Source organism: Setaria italica, chromosome I (genome assembly GCF_000263155.2).
Source record: "Setaria italica strain Yugu1 chromosome I, Setaria_italica_v2.0, whole genome shotgun sequence".
NCBI lineage: Eukaryota > Viridiplantae > Streptophyta > Magnoliopsida > Poales > Poaceae > Setaria > Setaria italica.
In genome coordinates this window covers 33,158,119-33,170,550 of record NC_028450.1, presented here as the reverse complement: position 1 = coordinate 33,170,550, position 12,432 = coordinate 33,158,119, and the positions used below count along the sequence as shown (strand labels likewise).

The 12,432-nt window shown below is 40.6% G+C and overlaps 1 protein-coding gene across 2 annotated transcripts; it reads right to left on the bottom strand.

The window, feature by feature from the left end:
* Positions 1-9,495: 9,495 nt before the first annotated feature.
* On the bottom strand, positions 9,496-12,205 carry LOC101773827 (mediator of RNA polymerase II transcription subunit 7a). Of its 2 annotated transcripts, XM_004953256.4 has the most exons (7): positions 11,958-12,205; positions 11,555-11,593; positions 11,106-11,260; positions 10,955-11,024; positions 10,579-10,745; positions 10,403-10,476; positions 9,496-9,810 (listed from the first exon to the last, which is right to left on the bottom strand). In XM_004953256.4, the coding sequence occupies exons 3-7, from the start codon at positions 11,247-11,249 to the stop codon at positions 9,741-9,743; spliced, it is 525 nt and encodes a 174-aa protein (XP_004953313.1). In that variant the 5' UTR covers positions 11,250-11,260; positions 11,555-11,593; positions 11,958-12,205; the 3' UTR covers positions 9,496-9,740. The 2 variants fall into 2 exon arrangements, with proteins under 2 accessions (XP_004953313.1, XP_004953312.1); XM_004953255.4 differs by lacking the exon at positions 11,555-11,593 and having other exon boundaries at positions 11,958-12,204.
* Between the last annotated feature and the right edge of the window lie 227 nt (positions 12,206-12,432).

Sequence of the window (12,432 nt, the reverse complement as noted above, 5' to 3'; positions counted from 1 at the left end):
GGGCCAATTACTCACTGTTTTATATCTTCAATCGCTTGCTTGCGGCGCTGAATTTGTCTCAAGCATGTGAATCATTGTGGCCCTTGCCTAAAAGGTATTAAAGAATGTAAGTACATTTCTGGGAATTGCAGAAAAATACAACACCATATGGAACAAAAACTCAGGCTCACAAGTCACACCTGATGAGGCCGTAGGGAATTGAGAAGATGGTGCAAGTTCTGGAATATGAGTGACATATTTTAGAGTTCCAGGGCAACCACCCTAGTCCATATGCATTACACAACAGGACATAAAAGGTTTTGAGTTCGGCCTGGTTTGGTTCGTTTGCTTATTTTTAAGCACCCGTCATATCGAATGTTTAGATACTAATTAGGAGTATTAAACGTAGACTATTTACAAAATCCATTACATAAGTGGAGGCTAAACGGCGAGACGAATCTATTAAGCCTAATTAGTCCATGATTTGACAATGTGTTGCTACAGTAAACATTTGCTAATGATGGATTAATTAGGCTTAATAGGTCCGTCTCGCTGTTTAACCTCCACTTATGTAATGGGTTTTGTAAATAGCCTACGTTTAATACTCTTAATTAGTATCTAAACATTGATGTGACACTTGCTTAAAAATAAGCAAAGGGAACTAAACGCCCCCTTCATTACAAGGCTCCGCTTGAGCTCACACTTTCGGAGAGGCATCAACACTTCCAAAGCCTAAACACAAAGCTCAGTTTGAAAGAGTCGAGTACACCCTGAACACTACCCAGGTGGGAAAAACAAACACAACCAGTCCACCACATCGATGTGCAGCTGGGAGCACACCTTGTCCCGATGCCACACAATGCTCCAGAGCAACAGTAAACAGACAGAGGCCAACAATGTTAAGAAAGTTCACATAACAAAAGGAGGCTTCAGAGAAGCACCATCGTGCAGCTCTGCATTGATTTTTGCAACGCCATAGCTGCAGAGCCTGCCATCTGCATATTGGGACTGATGATCAGGGTATATTGTAGAGGTGCTCCAGCTCCATCCGGTCGCAGTTCGGGACCTCAATCAAGTACCAGCCCATGAAATCTGCGCTGGTTTTGAAGCTAGCTCCCTCAGCGAGGCAAGCAAGCCCTCTGTGGAGGGTCCTTAGCTCCCTTTTGAAGGTCTCTTCACCCTGTGAGCATACTGAGTGAAATATCTTCTACCCTGCGAGCATACTGAGAAGGTCTCTCCACTAAAATATTGCGGACTTGATATTGAAGAACAAGGGCAGCAACAAGTTAATGATAATTTAAGTGAACAAGTTGATGTCATTGATGTTGCTACAGAGAATGAAAATTTACGGCCTTCCTCTCAACCTGAAAATTCAATTGATGATGTGCAAGAAGATTCTATTGATGATGTCTTTGATCCTAGAGCTTGGGAAAATCTTGATAAAAAGGGTAGAGATATATTGATTGAAAAGGGGCTAGTGAGAGAATTGAATCTTGAGTTCCCCATAGATGCTCTTAATAGACGTTTTACATATGCTTAGTACTCCAGAAAGTTAAGCAATGGTGATGTGGTTGATAGAAAATGGTTGGTTTACTCTAAACATGTGGACAAAGTTTTTTGTTTTTGCTTCAAATTGTTCAAATCAAGTCAGAGCAAAAGTTTGCTAGCACATGATGGATTCAGGGACTGGAAACATCTTAGTGTTAGACTCAAGCAACATGAGAATAGTGTTGAGCATATAACAAACATGAATACTTGGAATGAACTTAGGCTAAGGTTGAGCAAAAATAAAATAATTGATGATGATTTGCAACGGGAAATTCCAAAGGAGAGAGAATGTTGGAGACAAGTTTTAGTAAGAAATTATTTCTGCAGTCAAGTTTCTTGCTAAACATAATTTTACTTTTCGAGGGAAAAATGAGAAACTATATCAAGATAGCAATGGTAACTTTTTGGGCACAGTTGAAATGATGAGTGAATTTGATCCCGTGATGCAAGACCATATTAGGCAGATTTAAAATAGTGAGATTGATCATCATTATCTTGGGCATAAAATTCAGAATGAGATGATTTCTCTTCTTGCAGATTGTGTGAAACAAACTGCATTAAAGATCATCAAGGATGCCAAGTATTTTTCTGTGATTTTAGATTGTACTCCAGATGTGGGCCATGAAGAACAAATGACTCTAATTATTCGGTGTGTCAATATGTCGAGGAATGTTCCAAGGGTAAAGGAGTTCTTCCTAGAGTTCTTGAAGGTAGATGACACATCAGGATTGGATCTTTTTAATGAATTAAAGAATGTATTGGCCTCTCTTGAATGAATTAAAGAATGTATTGGCCTCTATTGATTTGAATATTGATGATGTGAGAGGACAAGGCTATAATAATGGTTCAAATATGAAGGGTCCTCACCAAGGTGTTCAGAAGCGCTTGCTTGAAATTAATCGAAGAGCACTATACATGCCGTGTGCATGTCATAGTCTGAATCTTACTCTTTGTGATATTAGAAAATCTTGCAGGTAAACTATTATTTCTATTATGCATTGTTTTCATATAATATGCCATGACTTGGGAAAAGTTTGAAACTTACTATTTGTTAAATATTGCAGCTAAGCTATTTATTTTTTTATCTCATCCAACATATATACATATTGTTTGCAAAATCTACCAAAAGGTGGAAGATTTTGATGGATAATGTCCCAGGATTGACAGACACCCACGTCCAAGAAAACTTGACTAGCTCCACCTATTGTACGGCTGACCCCCGAGTCGAAGCCGAGCATGTCATGCAAGTTTCATAGCCTTGAAATCCATTTGCACCATCCAACATCCAAATCATACCTAGGGTCTATTCCAAAACCTAGTCGATATGCCGCCAACCAAAATCTTAGATATCAATAAAATCTAGCCATCATGATGCCTGTCAAAAACCCTAGAAAATCCATTCCTTATTTCTTAGAATTCTTCTCAAAATTCAACAATTTTATCCATTTATTTATGTAGAAACTTATTCCTAAATAATTAACAAACCATTTCATCTTTTATCCGGGGATTATCATTTAGATAATTCCCAAAGCGTCCATCAACAGTCCTATTCCATTTTCTTTAGTCATATATTATTTGCTACAATTGATTGTATATTCGTATGTTTGTGTGAACCAAGGACATGACCAAGACCTGGCCATAAGCCAAGGATCCAGAAGATATGAAGGGATATGAAGGTCGGGCCATGAACAAGACGTGTAGAAGCGTTCACCTGACCAGGCTCTGACAAGAAGCTGAGAATCCAGAAGGCAAGAAGCCGAGCCCCTGGTCAACCTAGGAAACGTCAATGAAGGCCGGTCCTAGCACCTTCTTCCTTGATCATATTTTTATCTTATATTTTTCATAAATATTAAAAGTTGCCAATATAATAACTTGACTTGCATAATTTTATAAAACCATAGGAGCAACCCACATCTATTCTCTTCCTTGCCTTGACTTGGAGCCACTTCTAGCCAAAAATCTCATAAATGACCCCGATCATGACTGGATCAACGATCGAGCGTTATTTTAGAAATAGAATATCTTACTAATATCACATATACAATGTTTTTCAAGGAAAATCCTAAATGTGTGTGTTTTGTAGAAAAACATAAAAAGAACCAACTAAGGGTTAGATACTATTAAGGAAGAGACTTGGGAGTTGGGGGACAGCCTTGGTGGAGGATCCTGTCTCAAGAGCTTACTTCGGTCATATAAGGACCGATTCATGGGCAAATCTTTCTAGTGAAAGCGTGCAACCATACGTGCCGAAAAGGTACAGCCTTTGGGAGTGCCTGTCCATGTGAAGCCTTGATTCACACCCCACCAGCTGAACTAGGGATGAAAATGGATCGGTTACGAATGGATATTGCGGATACAAATATATATAGTTATTTTTTTCTTAGATCGAATTCGGATACAAATAGTGACAAGATGTGTTGAATATTGTTATTCATCCTATTAGGATCTTAGAAATGCAATTTTGAGTATCTAGATTTGGATATGGTACGGATATTGAATGTCCGAATTCGGATACGAACTTACCATTTGAGTTTATCCGAATCTTACCATTTGAGTATCTGAACCCCTTCGGTCGGACGAACAGGTGGATAATATCTGTACCATTTTCATCCCTAAGTTGGACCTAGTAAACCATCTCAAGAGGCCACAGTGGGCAACAGGTAGACTAGAGCAGGACCTTGGCATAGCCCCAGGTCTGGTCGGCATTGGTCATAGGTTGAGGTCCGGAGGACCTGGTGGCATTGTATGCCATGTTATGATGATGCATTTGTTTCCCAGGTAGTGTTCCTGTGTGGACGTGATACGACCCCTATTTAGACACCAGCCGTATATGTGGATGGAACTAGATTTTATTTAGCAACTTTCTGAATTTATTTAGCAACCGGAAGGAAGCACCTACATAACACCCTAAAATTCGTCACACAACTTATTTAGCAACTTTCTGAATTTTCTATTTTTATTTAAGGCTTATTTAAATTCCTAGTATTTAATTGGAATTTCCATAGGCTAATTGAATTTAAATATCATATCCAATAATTTAGTCCAAATGAGTGTGTGTTTCATGAATTCATGCATGTGCATTTTGGTGTTTCATGAGTGTAAAAATTTTAAAAATGCGTTATGCGAGGTTTAGGTTTTTCTGAGAATTTATTCTCTTGTTCCTAGAGCTAAATCTAATTTTTATAAGGTCCTACATAGTTTTTCCCTAGCTTTAAATATTTTATTTGGATTTCCCGTGTCCCAAACCATATTATTTTAATTCCTGAAATAAGAAAAAGGAGAATATAAAACCCGACTCCTACCCTAACTATAAATATACCCGGTAATCTCCTCGACGTTCGCTTTCCAACCCCGCAAACCCAATCTCATTTTGCAAACCCTAACTTCCTGGGTTGGACGCCGAATTTTTGGATCTCCGGAACTCCAACAAACTTTCCGACGAGAACTTTGACAAGCAAATACACCGTAAGGTGAGGACACCATCGCATTCATCTCGTCGGTATCGCTGTTTCACCATCTTATGCGAGTGTAATGAATCATGGTCATCGATCCCCTTCTAGTCTCTCGTTGTCGCTCTGTTTCATAGCACCGGCCATGGTCGACACTTCCCAAGCCGTAGAAGTGCTGCCCCTCTTGCTCGGCCGCCCATGTGCCCGCGCCTGAGTCGCGCTCGCTCAACCACCTGCTCGCCCTACCTGCGCCCGCACTTTCCCGCCTCCGCGCCCCTAGCTGCCCCGCGCCCTCGCACCGCTAGCCGTTCGCCTGTGCACCCGCGCTAGTGCCACCAGCACCGTCCCAAGCCCCCATTGCCACGAGAACAACCATCGCTGCTCTGGTTTGGAGCTGGAAGATGACCTTTTTGCGATTTGATCCTCGAAAAAGCATGTAATTAATTGTAGTAGTTAGGTGTCTTGTAACTTTTGTGAAAAAAGCCCTCAGAAAGTATAGATTCTCTCATTATAGTTCGGTTTTAGCTTTTTATGTGTTAGGCCTCGTGTTTATATGTGTATTTACATTTATGCCCTTGGTTTTCACAGTTAAGCCCTTGGAAGTTTCTAAAACTTGCCAACAAGCCCCTAACCTTGTTTAGTGCATATCTTTCGCGTTTTAACTCCATTTTGAGTGATTCTTCTGCTCAAGTGTTCATAATAACGTATATAATAGTTTGTACCACTTTTTAGTTCTACTATTTCTATTGGTGTATTGTTTTTCATTTTTTGTATTGCTTTCTTTGCATGTACTTGTGTGATGCGTATAGAGTGCGCCGTTCAAAGAATTCATAGAAGATCAAGGCTTTGAAGGCTCTGAGCAGCAGTAGGGCTCTAAGGAAGGCAAGTGTCCTTGGTCATTCCCGTTTATACCTAAATGACATGCAATTTATGCACAATATTTATCTATCGCTTGCATTAAAATGATGGGTTCCTATTAAGGATGATGCCTAGTCTCTTTTGATCATACCTTGCAGTCGGGTTGTTTTAATTAAATTTGTTGGTAGATGATGCTTAGTTTGCTCAATTGGGTTGGTAAAATGAACAACATGGTTATGTTTATTTATTTTTTTACTCTGTGTTCCTTTATGCTTTATTACAACACCACATCTGTTAATTGAAACATGGAGAACCACCTAGGAAACCTTCTTACCTTGCCATGATCTTATCCTTATACATGGCAAAATTAGTTTCTTGAGATCTCCACAATCTTCTAAAATATTTCAAGTATGCATTGCATATTTCAACATGATTTATGGACAAAAGCAGCCCTTACACTTTGTTTTACTTAACTAAGGTTGGGACAGTGTAGATTTATTTCGCCTTTTTATGGAGCAGCAGTTATGAAACTAGTTAGTAGTTTATCAACTCTCCTACTAGACTACTGCCATGGGTTGGTGGTACGTTCTGGTATTTTCTGTTAGAGTTGGCTCTAGGGCTTTTTGTTTCGAGAAAAAATACTTGCATTTCTTTCACCGTCATGTGATTGACTCTTGCATGCGGTATTGCTGTAATTCGTTTCCATGCTATAGTACTAGCATGCACTTGGACCACTATTTCTTATATTGTAGGCATTCAAACTTGGAATGCTTTTGTATTACTGCATTTCTGATGTTATAGGTTCTGAAGCGAGATTCGGTCTTTGCTAGTTATCATACACTTATATTTGATGATTATGCAGTTCCTGTTAGCACTTAGACGTAGTCTTCCTAGTACTGTGAGACGTTGCTTTGTGTGCCCCGCAGTTCCATTTGCTCATCTTTGACCACTAATATATGTTAAGGAAATATTGTTGACCACGTTATTGATGCCACATGCCTTGACAAGCCGATAAGCATCTATTGAGGTAATGGGTACATGAGTTTGAAAGATTGTAATCCATATGCTGTCTGCCTTAATTGCGTAACTTGTCTGTGTGATAAATTTTAACTTGTTAGTGATCCAAATGATCTTCATTTTCCAAACACAGTATGTCTTTGAATTCGGAACTATATATTCTACTTTCCACTCCATGTGGCACCCATACGTGTAAACTTGATAAGCTAGGCATATAATCATTGAACTTTTTGTTGCTGCTAAGATGGAGCCAGAAACTTCATTCCCGGAATTTTAGTGAAGGTATGCCAATTCAAATAAAATTTACCATTAGTTCTAAGAAGTGTGTTGTTCAGGAAACTCAACTGTGTGACAATCTCTTTACATAGCAGCAGTAGAGTCCTGCTTGATTGGTCTTAACCTACAGAGCTCTTTTAATAATTTACTTCCAAACTTTATGCTAAACTACTGTTCTAATTTCTAACGGTGGTCTAGAATAAGAATTAATGATATTCTACTGAGGTTGATATCTCGGAACTAGCAAACTGTTTTACTGCCTTGTTGAACGGGGATCATAAGGACTCAAAATTTCCATAAAGATTTAAAGCCAAGAGCTTCCTGGGTAGTTCACAAAAGGTTAGTGTTGAGCTGTGAAAAAAGATAGCTTGCAATCCTGTATCTGACTATCATAGTCTCATTGTGAGCTCAGGATATTAATGCTGCTCCCATTATGTGCTGTTTAGTCTTTTAGAATATTAGTCTTCTAATCTTGTGATGTTCGTAAAATGAATTACATAAGATTGCTTAGCATTCTTTAGGAAGAGCCTTAGAGATTAGCTACATGATTATTTGTTATTATAACTTTAGAGAGATACTTTCTAGACTATTGTGATGTGTATATTTTTCAAGTCGTCACCTAGGAGATGAGGCGTGCTGGAATTCTGTGTGTCCCCGCTGGCTCCGGTGTGGGTGGTGCAAAATTTGCTCCAGTAAACTGTGGCATTGTCGACCTGGGGGAGAGGAGGGGCAGCAGCTGCGGTTCATCAGAGATCACAGAGCAGTGAAGGAAGGAAGCGACCGGGAGGAGAGTTGCAGGTCGCAGTAGTGAACTGTAGAACAGGGGTGTGGAGGAAGCAAGAGGGCCGTAGGGGTAGTGGCCGCACTGGATCAGATGACCCTATACAGCATGGGCCCGAGGAGCATATGGGCTGGCTGGTAGGTTGGGCGAGCCCCTTCTTATCCTTTTGTTTTCCTTCCTTTTGCGTCCTCCACGCTGCTGGTTTGCAATTTCTTGGATTAGTATGACGTTGCCTTACCTCACCTCATAAGCGCCTGGCCAATTAGAAGGGGGTGGCAATATATGTTGTTTTCTGTCGCAGCTGATGGTATCCACACCCATTCCTTTGTGCATCTGTCTGTACGGTCTACCAATTGATCTAAATTAGGTCTAGATGAGTGATTCTTTGACACTTTCTTTCTGTGTGTTTTAGGAGTGTGGCTTATCTGGAGTCCATTGCGGCTGATGGCTTCTGTTTTCTACTGAGGGGCTCCTGTAGTTAAGATAGTTTCATGGATTTATTTGCACTCAGACGGCAAGAAACTGTCCAGCCTGTTGTTACTGGGCATCTTATCATTAGCAACTTCAAACGGAGAAGCGCATGCATTGTGATTAAAAGCATTTCAGTAGTTGAGTGCAGGTGGCAGTGACATAGATACTCCAGTAATATTTTGTGGCGAGGCATTGCTGGATCACTTTTGCGGATTACACAAGAGATTGTCCTAAATTGCAATCGAGCATTTGTGGATGTTCTAGACTGTCCTAAATTGCAATCGAGCATTTGTGGATGTTCTAGACTCTTTTGCTATCCGTTGTGGGGTTCTCTCATTCACATTATTAGTTATTGGAAGACGATGTTTTTTTACATGTCTGTTGATATACTGCTTGCCAATCCAATGGATTCGCGTGTTCTGATTTTTGCAAGTATTCCTATGCTCTTCGGTTGCAAGTTTTGCCTTTACGCCTCGGTAGGCGTGTTTGGCTCTGGTTGGCGGGACAGCAATCGTAGCCGTCGGTGGAAGGTCGGATGGTCAGGATCTGAAACTTTTACGGGAAGAGGAAAACAGACGTGACGGGCTATTCACATGTTTGACGCTATCCCATAAACAGCCAAGCTAGTCATAGGAAGCGGAGCTTAGCGATAACCGTGCGCTGTAGTACGCCAAAAGCGTGGCGGACGTTTTGTCCGCCACAGGTTAGGCGCGGCTCTTGCGAGCTCTGGCGGCTACCAAACAGGGGAGCCTTTAAACTCAGATAACCCACAATCAGTAACTAAAATACTGCTTCGCAATATTTGTACTGACAAAACCGCAGCAAGTAGACACGGGCTCATAGAAAATAGGATGCAGAGGATGTGTGGCAACAAGACGATGGAATCGCTAGTAATCAAAACTGGACATATATAACAAACTAGCCCGTCGCACTTTTACAGAACACATTGGCTCTCGTAATACCAGGTTTAATCCCTTGGCATTTGACCGACTTGTTTCGGCATGCAATCGCATAGCAATATAAAATAAAATTAAAGAAGCATCTAAAGTATGGGCATCAACCACACAATCCGCTAAGACTACAGACTAATGCAAGTATGCAACAGCAACTCCCAACTGAGAAAAGGTATGGAACATAAACATCACAGTTAAAGCATGAAGTAGCTGGAGTATGTTAGCATCGACCATCAATGTACAAGATTCAGTGATCAAAGCTGAAATACAACAAGGCGACAACAGACACCACAAGAAGCAAGAAATATCTCAATACCGTCTCTGGGTTGTCCCTGCAAGCAAACTTCTACACACACTATCGAACTCATAGAGCACTAATCTGTCTTCTGACAGTCAAATGGCACCAGCCTAATTAGCTTGGCTTCCATCTAAGACAAGCAGTGATTCGCCAAGCAGAGTTTGCGCTTCCTGTCTCCTCCTGAAGTAAGAAAATACTCATGGGTTGTCAAAATACTACATTTGTGCAGTCACAATTTACAATGAAAAAAAAGATTTGCAAGCAAGCGATTAATTATTATGGTCCCTGAGACGAAGGTTACACACAAAAATGAAGCAGACATACAGGATAATGTATAAAATGTGTATTCAAGGTAACAAATCAACTTTATCGAATACCATGTTCTCTACCACTTCTTATCAAAACTATCAGACACCCATCTCCTGAACTACAATATACATTTCAAACTGAAGCAGTAAACAGTAGTTAAATGGTCCTTCGGTATTGTAACGGATAACAATACTTCACTTCTTCAGTTCTTTACTGTGCAAAAGTTGTAATGCTGTAGTAAAAGAAAAAAGACACAAAAAGAATTTTGCAACATTTGTGAACAAGGAAGCATGTCTGGACACAATCCATTTTCCAATTTATGCATCCAAGCTAAAGGACTAGTTGTTCGCTGTTTTATATCTTCCATTGCTTGCTTGTGGCGCTGAATTTGGCTCTCAAGCATGTCAATGAATGTGGCCCTTGCCTAAAGATATTAAAGAATGTAAAAGGAGCAGTTACTCACTGTTTTATATCTTCAATTGCTTGCTTCCGGCGCTGAATTTGGCTCTCAAGCATGTGAATCAATGTGGCCCTTGCCTAAGAGGTATTAAAGAATGTTACATTTTTGGGAATTGCACAAAAATACACCAATACACCAATACACCATATGGAACAAAGACTAGGCTCACACGCTCACACCTGATGTGGCCGTAGGGAATTGAGAAGATGGTGTAAGTTCTGGAATATGAGTGAAATATCTTCTACCCTGCGAGCGTACTGAGAAGGTCTCTCCACTAAAATATCTGCCAGCTCCAAAATATGCAGTTGAAGCTCTCTGTTAAGGGTCCTCAGCTCCTTTTTGAAGTCTAAATTTAATCAATTTTCCAAAGAGGCAGCTCATTAAACCAAAGATACAAGTTATTAAGTACTCAAAATTGTAGAAACAACTTATTTGGTATAAAAAATTAAACTGGCTTATGCTTATAAATATTTCTAACATTCAAAAAATCACAGACATTTGAGATAAATATGAATACTCAGATAAACATATCTATTTCTCAAGAACAAGACGCACCAATATTGGGACCCTTTGGATAAAGCTGGCGGAGACCTAGACTCTCCAAGCTTTGCAGCCCCTCATTTACCTAGATACCATGGAGACAAATCACAGTGAGTTTAGCAAAACGAATAAGAGGGTAGCATGAAAAGTACAATAAGCAACATACTTTGCGCTCAACACCAAAGACTGTATATATTCCATCAATTGGCGGTGGAGGTTCTGGTGCAGATGAGGGATCTTGCTCGTAATCCTTGTAAAGTCGGTAAAATGGTGGAGGCGGAGGGTATGCTGATGATGTGGCCATTGCCATCTTGCCTTATTCTTCACAAAACCAGATATTGAATCAATAAAAACTTCTAGCTTTTCGGTTCTAATTTATTTAAGCTCAATGGATCAAATGTAACCTTAAGATGTGATTCATAAGTGAAATACAGGAGAAGCAAACATTTTCATACTACTGCCGATAATTCTTAAATTTCTATAATGAATACAAATAAGTATGGAGAAATTCTCAGGTTGTGGCTTAAGCCCATACATTACAAAAACAATACAGTTCAGACTCAGAAACCTTTCTGATTTGATTAATCAAAACAGCACAGCGTAGTGAGCGCTTACTCCCTATGTTACATGGATAGGCGGGTACGGCATTTCCACCTGAAAACTCCAATATGCGCATATGTTTCAGCATTTTTTTAAGAATAATAAATAGCAATGCATAACAAAGTTCACACTACCCTAGTGTAGCTAGTGAACTTCTCCATTGAGCAATAATTGCATTTCCAGAAAATATTGCTTACACCAGATTTAGGTTTCTCTAAAATGTCAACACGATCACATAGTGGAGCCTTGATGTCGGTTGCGGCCGCAGATACTACTCTAGCACTAGTGCTGCTCGATGCTGCCATCTACTCCTCAAGAAATGAAGAACATGTGGGGAGGAGGAAATCAACGAGGAAAATAACTGGGGAGGATCAATCCAGACTCCAGAGGAACGCTAGATCTAGAAGGGGAAACTCACCGGAGATAACGGCGAGCGCTGGAGGTGGATGTTCGTCGCGAGCGGGGGGGCAGCGGCGCTCGAGCGTGCTGCGACGTCCGTAAGTGCTCGTCCAGTCCCCCTTGCCGGGGAGCGGCGGCGTTCGTGCGGGCAAGCGGCGGCGCTAGTGCGAGCGGGGGTGCGGCGGCTGCGTGGGACCGTTGTGCTGTGCTGCTGTGTGGGCTGGGCCGTATCACAAAATGTTGCCTACAAGAAACGAAGAGAGTCTGCGACCTGCCGGCAAACCACCGCATTTCTGAAGCTCAATTATCGTGATTCATACACCATCAAGCATATTGGTAGTCCACCTTCAATCGAAGAACGGGATATCCAATGAGCAAAACAGCAACACAAATCATCAATCACGCAAACACTCATGTTAAAGTTTAACACCCCACTTTTAACACTTTTTAACACTTTCCTATCCAAACACTTGTGTTAAAAGTGGAGTGTTAAA

Bases quoted from the DNA above. Each gene is read 5' to 3' on its own strand.
- LOC101773827 (XM_004953256.4), bottom strand. From the start codon at position 11,249: ATGGCAATGGCCACATCATCAGCATACCCTCCGCCTCCACCATTTTAC. The intron at 10,477-10,578 runs GTGTGAGCGTGT...AATACCTCTTAG, and splicing joins ATTCCCTACGGCCACATCAG to GCAAGGGCCACATTGATTCA. The intron at 9,811-10,402 runs GTGAGTAACTGC...TTCTTACTTCAG, and splicing joins GCAATTGAAGATATAAAACA to GAGGAGACAGGAAGCGCAAA.